Source organism: Xyrauchen texanus, chromosome 29 (genome assembly GCF_025860055.1).
Source record: "Xyrauchen texanus isolate HMW12.3.18 chromosome 29, RBS_HiC_50CHRs, whole genome shotgun sequence".
In the NCBI taxonomy this organism is placed as follows: domain Eukaryota; kingdom Metazoa; phylum Chordata; class Actinopteri; order Cypriniformes; family Catostomidae; genus Xyrauchen; species Xyrauchen texanus.
In genome coordinates, this window is record NC_068304.1 from 2,093,509 (window position 1) to 2,112,189 (window position 18,681).

The 18,681-nt window shown below is 39.5% G+C and overlaps 1 protein-coding gene across 9 annotated transcripts in view; it reads left to right on the forward strand.

Annotated features, from left to right (window-relative positions):
• Positions 1–18,681, forward strand: part of ppfia1 (PTPRF interacting protein alpha 1) — a 108,401-nt gene that overhangs the window by 25,323 nt on the left and 64,397 nt on the right. For 6 of the 9 annotated variants that reach the window (XM_052097797.1, XM_052097800.1, XM_052097799.1 and 3 more), the window contains exons 4-9: positions 24–188; positions 9,543–9,617; positions 10,725–10,817; positions 14,372–14,596; positions 16,319–16,465; positions 18,416–18,550. In XM_052097797.1, coding sequence (XP_051953757.1) covers positions 24–188; positions 9,543–9,617; positions 10,725–10,817; positions 14,372–14,596; positions 16,319–16,465; positions 18,416–18,550 — 840 coding nt within the window. The remainder of the gene's footprint in view (positions 1–23; positions 189–9,542; positions 9,618–10,724; positions 10,818–14,371; positions 14,597–16,318; positions 16,466–18,415; positions 18,551–18,681) is intronic. The other 3 variants (XM_052097798.1, XM_052097807.1, XM_052097804.1) reach the window with 1 other exon arrangement.

Consider the following 18,681-nt stretch of genomic DNA (forward strand, 5'->3'; position numbering starts at 1 on the left):
GGCCGTTTCTGTGTGACACACAGTTGTTGTTGGAGCATTTGGAGTGTCTGGTGTCTCGTCATGAGCGATCTTTGAGAATGACAGTGGTGAAGAGGCAGGCTCAGTCTCCCGCAGGTGTCTCCAGTGAGGTGGAAGTTCTTAAAGCTCTCAAATCTCTTTTCGAGCATCATAAAGCCCTGGATGAGAAGGTACCAGCTCCAGGAAACACTTATTTGTGTCATTTATCACATGTACAGTGCTATGAAAAAGTGTTTGCATCTGTCTGATTGAATAAATCAATCAGTCAATCAATCAAATTGTTTCTGTAGCACTTTTAAAAACAACACCTGTTGACCAAAGTGCTTAACACAAGACAATATAAACAACCCCAAATACAGCATAATATAAGTGCAGACCAGACCATAGGCAAGGGAGAAAATTTGAGTTTTCAGATTAGATTTAAAAGTACCAATTGTGGTACAGGTTCTAATATGAAAAGGCAAGCTATTCCACAGATGGTCCCCTTTAGATTTTAAACAGGACTTCTCAAAACTAGGCTCTTTGATGGCCTTAATGTCCTAGATGTTTGATATTGTTGTAAAAGATCATAATGTAATGTGGTACCAACCCATGCAGTCCTTTAAAAACAAATAATAAAATCTTAAACTGAACTCTACATTTTACTGGTAGCCAGTTGAGGGAGGCCATCACTGGAGAAATACTAGCATGCTTCCTGGTTTCAGTCAGGAGCATATCAGCTGCGTTTTGGACTAATTGAAGACATGACACTAACTTTCCAAGGATTTTTTTTTTTGCATAAAACGCTTTAGCGCATCAAAATAAAGCGTTTTGTGTGTGTCTACAGAATATTTTAGCACATGAACTCTGGTTTGGAAACACATTTTGTCAAGAAAATTGGCATTAACACAAAAATGTAGTGTCATGACAGAATTTACCTCAATCGTTAGCCTGTGTTATTCATGACGACGGCATCCTTGAAAGCCAATTTGTTGTACGCGATTATGGATTGATCATGCACATGGACATGTGCACGGAGAAAAAATGTATGGCCACTGTTTGATTCATTGCGGTACACATCCGTTTATTTATTAAAGTTACTTTTCCACCCCATTCAAAATAATAGTCATGCAATTAGCCCACAATTCAAAAACATAATTTCTATGCACAGATGTTTTAAATTAAAAATAAATACACAATACTAGGAGAAAAGCTTTAGTGTGCTTTTTTGGAACACTAACATAAAATTATTCTTTATTCATTTGAAAAAATTCCGGCAATATTCCCTGTATGAAATTAAATAAATTACCAAAGGAAATTTTTTTATTTTTAGACCTATATATTTACACAAACTTAAATTAGCCTTCACCTGTTCTGTAGATGAAAAAAGTAAGCTGAATGACTTTCTCAGAATGTTCTAGACTTTATTTCAAGATGTGTTAGGGTGATGGCTGGGTCGTGATGCACACCCGGACCCTTATCAGGGTAATCAAGCCTCTGAGAGGGATAAGGGCCAATCGGAGATGGTAGTGTGATGGAGAGAGAGATTTACGGGCAGCTGCCTGACATGTGTGTGTGTGTTTGTTTCTTTTGGTTCAGTTCTTCTTTAAACTATTATTTATATTGTCAAGCCGGTTCTCGTGTCCTCCTTTCCAATAATCCCTTTACGCTGGTGCCGAAACCCGGTAAGGAGGAGGGATGCACCGTAGTGGAGTTCTGTTTCATTCCTACTGACCGCCAGAGGCAGTATTAATCACTACTGGATTATCGCAGTGCCAGCCAGATTGGTCGAGTGAATATACCAACAAAGTCACATAGTGACGTATGCTGAGCCCTGGGGGTTATAAACCACAGCCGCTCAGCACTCTGCCTCTTTCGCTTTCTCGCCTGATTGAGGTAGGTTGTTTTAACTAAGTGATATATTGCGCTGTCAAGTGCAGCTTACAAGAGCAGCGAGATATCATCCTCACAAGCTGTGTCAGCGTGCATCTACGTCACTTCAACGGATTTTAAGTGTTTTTAGCCGCATTTTGGTGAGTTTCATTCCTTTTCGTCGGTAACACTCTGTGCTATCTGGTGGCTGGTGTGGAGGGGTCGAGTGGGGAGTCAGTTCAGTCATCTGGACAGGCCCAGCCCTCTCCTGACGATACTCTGGCTGTGCTTCGAATGACTCTTGCTCATCTAGGACTTGGGAGTCACCTGTCCAATCTGCCCAAACCAATGTCTTTTTCAGGCAGGCCACAGCTGCGACTTCTTTTGCCATGCCACCATGTAAAGATTTTGTGTCCGATTTTTCAAATGCTCTCACTGGTTCTGGTCTGCCTAAACGGCGCTCAAAGATTGCTCGGATGTTAGCATCTATTGCTGAAGCAGATTCCATCGGGGTGAGTCGTGCTCCAGAAATAGAGCAGCCTGTTGCAGCTTTGGTGGTATCTCCTGACGAGGCTCTACGAGGGAATGTGCGATGTCCCAGTGCGCAATGTGGTCGCACAGATTCATTACTGAAAAAGGCATATGAGTCTGTTGTTTACATAACTCGTGCAGAAAACACAATCTGTCAGTTACTACTTGCTGCTACCAGTACGCTAGAACCAGCAAATTTTGATCCCTCAATTTCACAGTTTCTGCAAACGGCTCTTTTGGCAACGGGCCACGTAACCCGCGAGCTGGGTAGTCTTGCAGCCATGCTTCTGGCAACCCGCCGTCAAGTGTGGCTTGCTCAAGCATGGCTACCTGAGGAGTGCAAGAAAACCTTGAGAGATCTTCCATTCGTTCCCGGGCATCTTTTTGGTCCTAATGTTCCGGAACTGTTGGAAAAGAGGGTAAAGCTGTCTGAGGCCACTTGTCAACTGACGCAGGTACGGCGCAACCCTACCTTTAGGATGCCAGCAGTTCAGACCCGACATCGCTATGCCACACCGGAGCCATATTTCCGCCAGCACGCTACACCTCAGTCACAGCCCTGACCAGGAGGACACAGCAGACCCTTGGGTTTTGATGACTCTGAGCAGGGGATATACTCTACAGTATTTTCAAGAATAGTTCCTACGGTTGTCAAAAATGCAGTTTGTTCAATGGCCCTCTCTCTGGAAATTCGTTCACTGTTACAGAAGGGAGCCATAGAAAAAGTTAATCCCCTAGTTCAGGAAGAGGGGTTCTATTCAGCATATTTTCTTGTTCCGTAGCAGCAGACGATTGGTTTGTAAGTGTCGACCTGAAAGATGCATGCTTTCACATCCCAATTGCTGTTCATCACAGAAAGTTTCTGCATTTCAGTTTCCTGAATCAAGCCTACCAGTTCAAGATTCTACCTTTCGGTCTTTCCCTTGCTCCTCGTGTCTTCACAAGGTGTGTGAGTGCAGCTCTGTCTCCTCTCTGGATGAGAGGTATGGGCATTATGCCTTATCTAGACGACTGGCTTCTTTGTGCCCCCACAAAACAGCAGACTGTGCAAGAATCCAGACTGCTTTTGAGACATGTGCAGAAGTTGGGGTTTTCTGTGAACAAGAAAAAGAGCTGTCTGAATCCAACACAGACCACTACGTTCATAGGAATAACCCTGAATTCCCGCCTAATGTCTGCCTCCCTGTCTCAAGAACGTGTGAGGAACATTCTACAACTCTTGGCTCGCTTTTGCCCGGGTGTCTCTTTACAGTACCAGGTAGTCCTATGACTAATAGGGATGTTAACTGCTGCTACAGTGGTGATTCCCCTAGGTTTACTCCACCTCAGATCACTTCAGTTGTGGAACAACAGTTTGCAACTAGATCCCACCAAACATCGCCATCGACTGATTGTAATTTCTCACCGTTGCTTATGGGCGTTGAGGTGGTGGAGGCAGGTGGAGTTGTTGAAGACAGGAGTGCCACTGGGTGTTGTTCCCTCTCGACGGGAGTTGGTCACGACCAATGCTTCCCTCACAGGGTGGGGGACAACATGGAACCAGAGGGGTATTTGCGGGCGCTGGACACCAATCCAGACCACAGAACATATCAACCTTCTGGAACTACGTGCAGTGTTCATGGCTTTAAAGGATTTCATGCCAGTCCTGGCAGGCCACCATGTTCTCGTTCGGTCCGACAATACCTCAACAGTGTTCCATCTAAACCGCTACAGCTTACGCACGAGATCCTGACATGGTGCCAACCGCGACTCGCTTCACTGAGGGCAGCTCATATTTCAGGAGCATGCAACCAGACAGCGGATGCTCTTTCCAGGGATCGGGTACATCCAGGAGAATGGAGACTTCATCCAGATGTTGTGCAGGAGATCTGGCTTCGATTTGGAAGAGCAGAGGTGGATCTTTTTGCTTCAGAGATGACCACTCACTGTCGTCTATGGTTCGCAATGACAGAAGTGTCCAGCCCCTTGGGCCAGGATGCACTGTCTCACGAATGGCCGAACTGCCTACTATATGCGTTCCCACCTATCCCTCTGTTATGGGAGGCGTTACACAGGATCTCCCTGTGCAAGCACAGAGTACTATTCTTGGCACCACGATGGCCAGCCAGACCATGGTTTCCTTTGTTGCTAAGAGTTCTGTCAGGCAATCCATGGAAGCTTCCCCCCAGGAAGGACCTCCTCTCCCAACTGGAGGCCAGCGTCTGGCACCCAGATCCAGCTCGCCTGCAGCTTTGGGTCTGGCCATTGGGTTAAATCCTTCTCTAGATGATTGTAATCCTGCAGTTATTCACACAATCTCCAATGCTAGGGCTTTTTCCACACGACAGATCTATGCTGGCCGTTGGAGGCTTTTTTCTGCATGGTGTGAGAAGCAAGGGCTCGATCCTGCAACATGTGACATTCCGAGCATCTTAAGTTTTCTAAAACATTTATTGGAGGAGGGCAAAGTGGCTTCCATGTTGAAAGTGTATGTCACTGCTATTTCTGCATATCATGTTCCAATTGGTGGATCTTCTCTTGGATCTCACAGTCTTGTCTGCAGTTTTCTGAAGGGTGCACGCCGTCTTAAGCCTGCTCGGAATCCTCACTTTCCCGTGTGGGATTTGCCACTCGTGCTTGCATTCCTTTGCTCATCCCAGTTTGAGCCCTTGCAAAGCATTGACGTGAAATGTTTAACCTTGAAGACTGCCTTTTTGTTGGCTATTGCTTCTGCGAAATGAGTCAGTGAGTTGCACGCACTGTCTGTTAGCGAATTGTGCTTATGCGTTGGTTGCCGGATGACTCGGGGTGGTCCTACTGACCCAATCCTTCTTTTCGTCCAAAAGTCCTTCTTCCTCAGTTCATTAACCAGCACATTGAACTGGCCTCTTTTCAGACTTCTTCAGGGTCTGATTCAAGTGCTCAACGTTTGTGTTCTGTTCGTGCCTTGAAGTGTTATGTGGACACTACTGCTCAATTTAGACAGTCAGACCAGTTATTTGTCTGCTATGGTGGTGTGAAGAAAGGTGCTCCAGTGTCGAAGCAGAGGTTATCAAACTGGATAGTGGAAACTAACTTGCCATTCCACTAGGGCCATCTCATCTTCATGGGCTGTTTTTAGAGGAGTTTCGTTGGCGGACATCTGCACTGCCGCTACCTGGGCTTTCCCATGCACGTTTGCCAGGTTTTATTAGGTCAACGTTGCTGCTCATCATGCCGTGAGTTCTGCAGTTCTTCAGGAGCGGCCTTAATTTTTCAACAGGTCAATTTTTCAGACTGGTGCTTTTCAACAGAACGTTAGTTACACATGTAACTGTGGTTCTGTGAATTCCGGATGACCGCCAGAGTTCTTGGTCACTCGGAATGCGTGAGAAAGGCGTACCGAGGCACAGTGCTGAGCGGCTGTGGTTTATAACCCCCAGGGCTCAGCATACGTCACTATGTGACTTTGTTGGTATATTCTCTCGACCTATCTGGCTGGCGCTGCGATAATCCAGTAGTGTTTAATACTGCCTCTGGCGGTCATCCGGAATTCACAGAAGCACAGTTACATGTGTAACTAACTTTCTCGCCGCTACCATCCACCCCAAAGGAGCAGCCATGGCCATCCACCGGAGGACAGAGGAGCCTGGCCTCCTGGAAGTGGAGGAACAGCCGCCGACCACGAGGGGAGGAGGGGCTCCCAACCAACCGCTTGGAGTGGTTACCACTGTCAGGGGCGGGGAGACCCCTATCATCCACCAAAACGCGGCGGGGCATTCCGTCCGCCAGGGGCAGAGGACTGCCTCTGATCCGCCTGGGGAGGCGTGGCTGTCGTCCATTAGAGTGTGGAGGAGTGGCCGAGGACACTTTTAAACCCAACAGTCTAGAACCCAACAGTCAATAGATGTAGAAATAAAGTCCTGCCTTGCAGGTAATAAAGCCAATCACCTTTTAGAGACAGACATTGCCTGTCAATAAACACTCTAACGTGCATGCGCATTTTGTGTTTTTAGCGTGATACGAGGTCAACAACATTCGGTTGAGTGAAACACAATTGATTCGTACTGATACTGATTGATACTGCATAAAAACAAATCAATAAACGTGTTTAGGCAGAGGGATTATAAGACTAGTCTTCTACTGGACAGGACAAGATACACTGGGTGAAATACTCGCTCAATTCACTGACGTATGCAGCCGAACTGCTCCGTGTTAGAGCTCCCTGTAACCAGGAAAATGGGATGAGAAAAGCTGAATCTGGATCAGTAAATTCAAGCAAAGCTCTACATCGATTGTGTATGCAGAGAAAATGTCTTAGTTTCTAAAAATATTTATATTTGTTTCTAAAAATATTGATTTTTTATTTTTTTTATAATAAACAAGTAGTTTGATTCAGGAGACCATTTTTATGACATTTTGGTAGCATTAAAAAAGTTGTATCAACATGCACCTTTGAAGTTGTGACGTCTGGACACACAGTAGATCAACTAAAAACAAGTGTGCACTGAGATGACATGAATGAAAATTTTTCATTTATCAGACTTATTCCTTGAACATGTTAGACTGGTATTCCCCACTGAATTTTATCCTGACATTTGAAAAACATCTCAATTTGACTCGCATTGTCGATGGGTACAGCACATGATGACATATGATGCAGGTTCAAGTGGTGGACTTTGCTGTTTAATGTAAGACATTTGGTTATTCTTCATTATTCATATTGGCTGCCATATTGATGGAAAACAAATCATGCATATTCATGTTATTGATTCTTTATTCTAAATATGACGTGAAGACCTACTTTCTAAATATCTGTTTGTTTACCATGTTGTTTTAACATGAGTGGTGTACAGCCGTGGCCAAATGTTTTGGCAGTGACATAAATGTTGTGTTTCACAAAGTTATCTGCTTCAGTTGTTGTGGTGTTGATTCACATTGTTTCTAGATTATTGTGCAGAGTGATCAGATGCATTTTAAATAATTGCAAAAAAGCTTCATTGGCCAAAAAATTGGACTTTTCTCACAAAAACCCATATTTCACTGTTTTTGGCCCAGGCACAAAATGACCAGCTAACATAATTTCACTATCAGCAGGACCTGGGAAAGTGCGAACTAGTACTGGTCAGGTGACATCACTCTGATTGGATTATAAGAGCAGACTGATTGCTTTAAAAGGAGAGAAGTAGTGTGTTCAATCATTGTGTTGTTGTTGTTAGCAATGATTACCTCTAAAGAAAGACGCACAGCCATCATCGCTTTGCATCAAAATGGCCTCACATGCAAGGAAATTGCTGCAAAGAATATTGCACCTGAAAGAACCATTTACCGGATCATCAAGAAGTTCAAGGAGAGAGGTTCAACTGCAGTGAAGAAAGCTTCAGGATGCCCCAGAGTGTCCAACAAGCACCAGGACCGTTTCCTCCTGAGGAGTCCGCTATGGAATTGTGTCACCACCAGTGCAAAGCTTGCTCAATATTGGCAGCGGATTGGTTTGAGTGCATCTGCATGCACAGTGAGGTGAAGACTTTTGGACAATGGCCTGGTGTCAAGAAGGGCAGCAAAGAAGCCACTTCTCAAGAACAGACCGAAATTCTACAGTGAATACAAGGATTGGACAGCAGAAGACTGGTGCTAAGTTATTTTCTCTGATGAAGCCCCTTCCGACTAGTAAATCTGGAAAATCGATATTCCAGAGAAGAAAAGGTGAATGTTACCGAGTCCTGTGTCGTGCCAACAGTGAAGCATCCTGAGAGGATACATTGCTTAAATGAATAAAGAATGGTACCAAAACGTCCTGCAAGAGCAACTTCTCCCAACGATCCAGGAGCAATTTGGTGATGATCTGTGTATTTTCCAGCATGATGGAGCACCATGTCACAAGGCAAGAGTGATAATGAAGTGGCTCGGTGATCATTACATTGAAATTTTGGATCTGTGGCCAGGCCGATCCCCGGATCTTAATCCCATAGAGTACCTGTTATCAATCCTCAAAAGGCGAGTGGACCAGCAGAAGCCCAAAAATTGTGATCAACTCTGAGCACTAATAAGTCAAGAATAGATCGCATTGGTCAGGATTTGGCGCAGAAGCTGATATCCAGTATGTCAGAGCGAATTGCAGAGGTTATGAAGAACAAGGGTCAACACTGTAAATATTGACTCTTTGCATATATTTAATGCTTTTGCCAATAAAAGCCTTTCAAACTTATGAAATGCTTATCATTGTTTTCCAGTATACCATTGAAACATGTTAAAAATTATCTACAAATACTGAAGCAGCAAACTTTGTAAAACACAAAATGTATGTCACTGCCAATACTTTTGGCCACGGCTGTACAGTAGCTTCCATGACCTGTAATATATCTTGTATGCAATGCATGGATTATTTGTATGGAATGCATAGCAGAAAAGAAAGTGGCTGTGAGAAAAAAGTAACATTAGTACTTTACTTTCCATAAAAAAAATATTTTTAATTATACTTTTAAGAAGTAACGCAATATTCTAACAAATTACTTTTAAAAATAACGTTACCCAACACTGGTCCTAAGTGTTTGGTTATATGTTTAGTTGAATCTAAAACACTACAACTTCAGATTTAGATTCATTAACCTGGAAAAGTTGTCAGCCATCTATCTTTTAATATAATTGAAACAGTCTAACAGAGTGTACAGCAGAAATTGAATTGGGCTTCAAAGACAAATAAAGCTGATTGTCATCAGAATAACAATGATATGCAATATTGTGTTTTTGACAAATTGAGCCCAATTGGAGCGTAAATAAATAAAATAAAACGGGACCCAGCATGGGCTTATTAATTCTGCTCTGTATCAGAAAATTTTCCAGAAGAATTTTAAGTCACCTGTCTGTCAACAGAAGCACTGCTGGGTCATGCACAATGATCAGACAAACATTAAGCAAGTCTACCTACAGAATGGTTGAAATCTTGCCAGGCCAAAAAAGGGGCTAACCACAATAAACTCTAATTTGGTTTTACCATTGTGTTTTGTGTACATTTTACCACCAGAGTCTTATCGACAGTATATACAACCACAATTGAGAATAAAATCTGACCACACACAATGTTAAATACAGTATGTGCACAAGATACAATTTAGACAGGTCACGAATACTATATGCACAGCACTATACATGTATGACATGAGATGTCCTGTGGTTTGTCTCAGGTGAGAGAGCGGTTGCGTGTAGCTCTGGAGAGATGCAGTGCTCTGGAAGAACAGCTCACAGTCACACATAAAGAGGTGAGCACACACACAGGTCATACATAGCAGTTTTAACTCTGGATTATGCTGCAGTACTTTTCCTGTAATGCTGGTAGAGAAAACATTGTTTTGAAATATCTAAAGTGATCATTGTATTAATGGACAGAGTGAAGGCCCCTTCACACTTCCTAAGAATTCGAAGAACAAATGGGTGTGACATCATTTAGAACTAAATGTAACCAAAACGAAGGTGTTTTTGAGTTTATTTCGGTGGTTCGTAACAACCAGGGCAAACATTTAGGAAAACTTACCAGCTGCTAAACACCTTACTACCATTGTCTACATAATTGGTGGGTGTGACCTGAAACCTACTTTGAGGCCGACAGCTAATTCCCGTTCTGTCAACTTGAGCATACCAGCGTGTACACTGCATTTATTAGAGTGTTGGTGCAAATTTTCCTACATCTATACTTTAGTTCATGTAGAGACTTTCCAAGTCATGTGATTTATAATTTTTTTTAAAGTCTAGAAATGGAATCAAATCTACTCAAATTCTCTTAAGTTCCCATTCACACTATTGTTTAATATTCTGCTCCACTCATGTACCATTTGCAGCCAGAAGCCATTTACACATCTGCCCAAAGTTAGAAACGCCAACCATTCTGTTGTCTGTATTCTGCCCATTGACACTGTTATATGTATTCATCTTTGCAGTAGTATCAGTTTTTACCATAAATTACAATAACAGAGTTTAATCAGTGTATTTTAAGGTTGCGTATAGCTTATGAGCTTATTAGCTCCCTGAATGCTGAATGTAAACATGACACATTATTGCTTTATCATCATCGAATGGTTAAAACAGATTCTTTTACTGATCTGGTGTAAAGTCATTGAAATTAATGTCATATTAGTTGATATTTTACATGAAGTCTTGAGTGTCCTCATATTTAAACCTCTAAACTCCTCTCACAGCGGTGTGGTCAGTGGTTGTTCACAAACAATGTCGTTGCTCAGCTGTTTCAAACTTCTTTTTACTCTTGAACCAACAATGAAGAAGAACATCTCCGTAAGTGTGCAGGGGCCTAAACCTTTGGCACAGGATGTGATGTAATGGCTGTGTTGTTGTTGGTCATTTGTGTGTTGTAGCTGGCATTTTTTAAGGATCAGAGCATTCAGAAGAAAATGAAAATTGATTTGTCAACAGAAGTGAACCACAGTGCAGACTGCACTAACGGCAAGGTACGACACATCACAAACATTCACTAAATTCTAGCTGCAGAAGTATTCTGTATGTTTGTACAGTAATCCTCCAAGCAAAACTATTAATTTTTAACCCTTACTGCTGTCTAATGGAATGGTTTTGCTATTGACTATCACAGGCACTCATTTATACACTGTTTTGACAGTGTATTAAAAAATGAAAGCATTAGGGCTGCACAATAAATCAACATAAATTTGAAATTGCGATATGACCTGGCCAGTGATTTACAGATGTGTATTTTACAAACGGATGAAATAGGGTAAATGATCCGGCTATTTCAAGTGGTATTGCAACTCATGCAGGAGATATGTTATCAGTAGGGGCAGTCGTGCCTCATTCTATGAACAAAGAATGATTTCTAGTGGTACAGTCACTAAAAGTCACTAAAGTCTAAATAATTGTAAATATAATTACTAATGACAATAACTTGTTAATAACCCATCACTCGAATCTCCCAATTTCGCAATTGCCCGACCTATATTGGAGTGGTGTCAAGTTAAATGGCCACTTGTTTGTAAATCATCTAGAGCAACAATAAAATTATAATTATTTGATTATTACAATAAAATAACTTTAATTATAACTTATCTGATAATTATTACATTTAAAGAGAACCAGTAAACAGAATTTATTTTTGCCGTTTTTACATTGCTGTTTTAAATAAATGTTCAATACAATATAGTTTACTGGTTTTATATATATATATAGATAGATAGATAGATAGATAGATATAAAAAACACATTTTGGATAGCTTTGGTTTATTTAGGGGCCAATCAGCAAAGCTGCTGGAACCCTTTTGTAATTGTACTAATTTTCTTCTTTTTCTGCCCTAAAAGTGTCTGGGCATCAGAGACCGTAAATCGTGGAGACACCAAATTGGCAGGATGGTCCCAAATCCCCCTCACTACTTATGTGCACAAACGCACACCCTTCTGACCCTATGTGACACTATAATAAACACGTTTATGTTTTGGCTCTGATCTCTATAATCGGGCAAGAATCGAATTTCTTTTTTCCTTTGATTCCTGAGTCAAGCCCTACAAAATGTATGTCTACAATTTAATTTCAATCGGTAAATTCTTTTCGCCATTTTGAATATTTTGAAAAACCTACTTTTTTTTTTTAACTCCTCCTAGACCGTTAGTCCAGTTGGCATACAATTTGGTATACATCATCTACAGACCCTCCTGACAAAATCTTATTAAAAGAATTTCGATACATGAAATCGTTCCGAAGATATTAATGATAGAATTCCTTTGGTTTAATGTGAGTTGAGTAATTAATATCTACTCATCGCAAACTCCAAATGTAACCAAACTCAGCACTACAATTAAAAAACTGTCAAAACTTTGCAGCCATTTGAGTAACAGTTCAAATTAAATGTGCATCTTCTTTGGTTCCAATGCTAATGCGACAAATTAACAAAAATGGCTGCCACTAGCCAATAAAATTTCAGCACCTTATAACTCGTTATTGGGAATGGACAAGGGTTATGGAAATTACTATACACAAGCAAGAAGAAGCCGCATATAAAATTTTGTGACAATCGGCCACACGGTGGTGGTATAATTAGCCAATTCATGTTTTTGCTCATAAATCTTGAACCGTATAGGCTACAATACAAATAGCTTCTTTGAATCCACCAGTGCCCCACATTGATATGGTCACGAGGATTTTCATTCACGCAAGAAAACTTTCTCAAATATTTTTTTTAACTAGTGCTAGACCGTTTTTACATGTAAGCACATACACTTGAAGGTCTTCATGCTGTTGTCCGCCAAAATAAAATAGTTTAGAACTCCTTGGATTGACTGGACAACATATCAATGCTCTGAGCAAATTATGATTTTATTAATAAATGTTTAACTACTGCATGATAATCTAATCAATATAATAAAAATTACAATAATATGATCCAGTTTTCTGGGTACCAAAAAGTAAAGATGAATCATGTGCTGAGACCCTATAACAAAGTGGACAGGTAATGTATGTGACTGTGTGAATACAAAGAAGACTTGTGTTGTTTTTTTTCTCTGTTTCACTGTTTTATTTGTTTGTTTGTTGGTTGGTTGCTTAAGTTGAAATAGGTCATTTTGGTTCTGGTTCTTTTTTAGAGGACTTGAGTGTGAACACTTAGAGTAGCCTAAATCTTTTTATTGCTTGTAGAATATGTGCCAAACATTACCACATTTTGGACAAAAGAAGTAATTCACTGTTCAAATCTCAATATTATTTCTAAATAATTGCAATATGACTTTTTTTCCCAAATAGTTCTATTAAACATTATATAGCACATGTTAACCTGTATTTTAGTTTTAAAAATGTCTCTAGCTTATACTTTTGTTTTGGTTTTCAATTTCAGTTCTATTTTAGTATAATTACAGTTTTATTTTAACACTACACAAATTTTGTATTTTGTTAACTGCATTTGTTAAAATTAATTTACAATAACACAGCTCTTAATTTAGGCTAATATTAATTTCTTCACATATTTGCATATTTTATGCAAATGGTATCTGTTAACATTATTGAATGCATTATTAACTAACATGAACTACAGTGAACAATTGTACATTTATAAATTAACATTGACCAGGATTAAACAATTCAATAAATATAATGTTATTTGTTATTCATGATATATATAATGCATTTAATAATGTTAGCATAAAGGGCCTAATTGTTAAACATTATCAGTATTAACTGCATGTAATGACACTTGATCAGAAACTACTCATGCTCAAAATAATGCCAAAAAAGTTACAATTTCAAGTTTCTTTTGTCATATTCACAACAACACGGCATACTGCAGCATTTGCTGACATTAATTAAATGTTCTATAAATGTTCCATTCCTGATGCATTCTGCATTTATCAGCAGTATGAACTGGAATCACACGGGTTTTGTCTCAGACAGCCTTTACTGAATATATTTCATTCCATGAACTTATGGCAAATATTAGGCAGTTTTGTTTGAGGTCAACTGAATGAGACTCTAATTTAATTTGTATTTTTGTAATGTTTTTCTGATGGCATCACCATTATTTATCGTCAGCGTTTTGTCGCATGCTGGTTTATTTTGGTGTGGCCCAGAGCCCCTCCCCCAGATTTACTTGCCTCTAAACATCACGTATAGAGGTGAACTATGGTTTGTGGTTTTTACATTGGCAATCAGAAGATGCTCACCCTTTTTTAATTTTTTTTAATTTTTTTTTTAGGAAAACCTAAATATAAGAAATCAGGCTTGAGAGATTATTTAAATGCGAGATCATCCTACAATTATTTAAAATACAAAAAGTAATTCTCTCCATGATTTCTATTTAGTTTTGTTCATATTGTAGAGCACATTTACAGTTTCCATTTTTTTAAAACTAGGGTTTTTATTTTAGTTAATTTTTACTTCTAGTTTTCATCTTGGTGATGGTTTTCAATTATAATAATAACCTTTATGTGAACATGAGACTAGCATGAAAAGTAGTCCCTTCTAAATCTACTTTTTTGTATTCGTAAATATATGTGTGTGTGTTTCCAGCAGCGGTTGTCAGATGTTTCTCTGGCTGTAGATGAGGAGTTTGTAAAGGACAGTGATCTGCAGGAGCTGGTGGACAGACAGAGTAAAGAGCTGTTGTTGATGAAGGAGCGTGTGGCATCTCTCACTGGACACATCTCTGAGCTGGAGATTGATCTGGACACAGCACGCAAAGACCTCATCAAATCAGAGGACGCCAACACACGCTTGCAGAGAGACATACGAGAGGTACACTATGACTTGCCCATAATGCAGCAGCGCTGTGGATTTCTGTGTCGACGTAGGGGTGGGGGAAAAAATAGTTTCAGCGACGCATCGTTAATCATAGTTAAACGATTCTCAAAAGAATCAGAATTGATTCTGAGTTCAGTTTATATCACGGTAGAGCAGTGGTGTGCTTTACGGAAACCATGGGGGAAAACACAGAAGAAAATAATGGCGAGGCAGCGGTTTCGAGTTGTTGGTTTTCATTTAAACTTTTTTTTATTTTTTGTGCTTTTAAGAGATTGTTTTTGTAAGCTCATACTGAATGTAAAAGGCCAGTTTATGTAATGTGACTCATTCTGATTTTTTAAAACATAGAGAGTAAAAAATGTATTTTGAAGAAACTGAAAAAATAAAGATATTGAGGGACAAGATGCATCGAGAATCGTTTTATAATCAAATTGTTACCCTTTGAATCGTCATCGAATCATGAGGCCAGTGAAGATTCACACCTCTAGTACACAGTAAATTATAGTACACAACCAGTCAAAGGTTTGGACACACCTGATTGTTCTTTATTAATTCTATTTGTATGCCTGATATCAACATGCATTTACACAGATGTGAAGCATCCATGTCTGATGCACAGTTTAGGGGATAGTTCACCCCAAAATGAAAATTCTTTTATCGTTTAAAGCAAATTTATACTTCTGCGTCGAACCTGCCATAGCTTGTCATCCACTTCTTCAAAAATGTAATGGTTTTGAGTTGACACAGACCACAACAACGGTGATTAGTCTGCTTTGTAGCCAGAGACCGTCCCTAATGATGAAAAAAAAGGTATCGGAGGTAGCGTCGTCAGGAGAATTGTTTTAACCATGAACATCTGCTCTGTTAAAGAGATAGTTCACCCAAAGATGAAAATACATCATTTACTCATTATCATGCTGTTCCAGATGTGTACGACTTTCTTCCTTCTACATAACACAAATGAAGATTTTTGAAAGAATATCTCAGCTTTGTAGGTCCATAAGATGCATGTGGATGGTGACCATAAAGGCATCATAAAAGTAATCCATTCGACTCCAGTGGTTTAATCAATGTCTTCTGAAGCAATCAAGTTGGATTTGGGTGAGAACAGACTAAAATATAACTCCTTTTTCACTATAAATCTTGACCGAAGTCTTTGTGGCGATCGTGATTTCAATCTCCATTATGTTTCCTATAGTGTCATCTAGTGTTATGCGCATGCATCAATGCACTAGGAAGTGTAATCAAGTTTAAAATCATGATGGTGCTCAGAGACTTCATTGGCAAGATGTACATTGAAAATGAATTATATTTTGGTTTGTTCTCACTCAGTTTCAGAATAGATTTCAGGATGACAACCAGAGCCAAACCAGTTTGTTCCCAAGTTCATGATTTACCCTGAAGCGCGTACTCATAACAGAGTGACATTTGTTGCAAAAAGCCAATTGTTTGAAACTAGGAGAGATTAAACGGCTCTTTTCTCTTGTGAAGGATGCATCAGTACGGATTAGCGTTTACACCTTATATGTGATGAGGTCACATGCATTTTTGATTACTATTTTAACATATTTTTTTGTTTTTTACTAACTTTATGAAAACAAAAGGTTTTGAGAACATGAAGAACAAATTCAAGTCAAGTGTGTCTAGGTGTTTGACTGGTAGTTTGTGTGAGTGCACATACTGTATAACATGATGATCACAACTTGTTATTTTCAGTCTATTGCTCAGAAGGAGGACATGGAGGAGCGCATCACCACACTGGAGAAGCGTTATCTGGCCGCTCAGAGAGAAGCCACATCTGTGCACGACCTGAACGACAAACTGGAGAATGAGATTGCCAACAAAGACTCCCTGTTCTGTCAGGTCTGCATAAGTGTTTGTTGCATTTACATCATGCTATAGGTATGTCACATTATTAGATTCATACCTGCAGTTACATTTATGCATTTATTAAGTAAGTTTAGGCAAAGTAATTTACAAATTAAGAAAAATACAAAACCAAAAACAAATGTAGACTTATGAAATGTAATGAAAATTGTAATCATTTTTGTAATCTTTTACATTGCACTTTTTTGGTAGGAACATGGCTACAAGGGGATCTTACAGAGGTTTTCCCTGCATTTGAAATGTGCCTAAGCAAATTTCATGATATTCTTCTTGTGTTTGGCAATTGAGATGCTAAATATGCTTCTCATCTGTAATACACATTCTTGCGGTACTTTGAAGCCTGGTTTACACCCAGTTTTAGCGTGAGCAATCACAGAACCCTTGGCAAGTGATCTCCTCTGCTCTATCCTGCTATATCTCTGGAGCTGGTGAATCAACTGGGCTTCCATCGATATTCAGCCTCCAGAGATAGGATAGTGCCGAGCACTTGCGCATGTGAACCATGATATTGCAGCACAGACCACAAACCTAATGTCAGTGTTTTACAATTGGTGGGTCGCAGGTCTGTTCAGACTGTGTCGTGGTTAGCAGGGAAAGAACAATGGCAAGGTTTTCCCTTTCAAAACTTTTTGGTGGTTGCCTAATTGAAACTTTGGGCTGGCGAGGCAATTTTAATTATAATCTCGCATTCTGCGCTTTATACACACTAAAATGTTCTCATCTGCAGTGCAATATTTTCACAACTTGCATGTATCAATTATGATACAGATGATACAACTTTTGAGACATATCTCTCTATCACCATTACATTACATTCATGCCACCACAAACAAAAAAAACAAAACACACAGCTTTGAAAATTCTGACATACACTTTCATAAGATGTATTTAAAGAGTGAACTAATATTTCTGTGTATTTTCATGTATGCATTCTGCTATATTATTATAAAGATCTCATTATTTTACATTACAAGCTATGATGATGTCATCTTAACATAAGTTCCTGAGACCCAGTGAATAAAGTTTTACAGTTTCCCTTTTTTACATGTCAGTATAGTATTTGGTGCATAAAATACATATAAGAATTGTTTATTGAAAAATAATATTTTATTTATATTGTATTTGATGTGCTGAAACAAACTGTGATGCGTTTCATTCCATATTTATAGACCAAGGAGAGGAAGTTGTCATGGCCAAACTCTCAAAAATGTGGTATCTCTGAAAAGCCCAGGGATTCCTCTAATAATACCCCAAGATTTACCAGTGTAGAAAAACTGAAGTAACAAATGTCCTGCACAAAAATTAATTGCTGGCTTCAGGAGGATAATGACCTTTAAAGCTGAAAATATCAAATATGATACATATAAATTATTTATTTTTATAGTTTGCCTAATCAGGGACTGATTACCAATGGGGCCAGTGCCCAGGGGCCCTTGACTACCATTGTGTGCCTTGTGCTTTAAGGCTGCACAATCTAGTTTGGTGATAAATCTGATTACATCAAGTCTGTTAATACCCAACAATGTGTAGCAGTCACTGCACATAAATTCTATACAATTTAAGCTACAGTTTAAAATTAGCATTAGTCAGTATTGGATCTGCCCATATTGGATATTTTGGATGCTTGTTAAAGATAATTTCGTTTTTACTGTATTTTATTAAAATTTGTTTGTTCCTTAGGAGCCCATGCCTGATATACCCATAGCAATGCCTGAATTCACTTGTAGCATTTTGCTAAAAATCTTGATTTTATGTACCGTATTATTTTCTTTCAAACAGACATATTATCAGTTTATAATATATGCCATCATATAATTTATTTACTATTATTTTATATTTTAGATCTGTCCAATGGGAGCTGTGGCTGTTGAATAAAACATAATGATGTTGATTAATGACAGGTGTATGTGGTGTTTGTTTGTTCAGATGGAGGAGAAGGGCAGACAGCTTCAGGAGCGGTTGGAGCTTGCTGAGCAGAAGCTGCAGCAGACTATGAGGAAGGCCGAGACTCTACCTGAGGTGGAGGCGGAGCTTGCACAGAGAGTTGTGGCCCTCACCAAGGTACATCAGTTGATCTTGATGTATAATGAGAACCTCAGAAACGTTGGTCTCTTGAGAGACAGACAGTAGTGCTACTGGGGCAATGGTCTCATTTTCACAGCAGTAGATTTAAGGCTGGATTACACGATTTT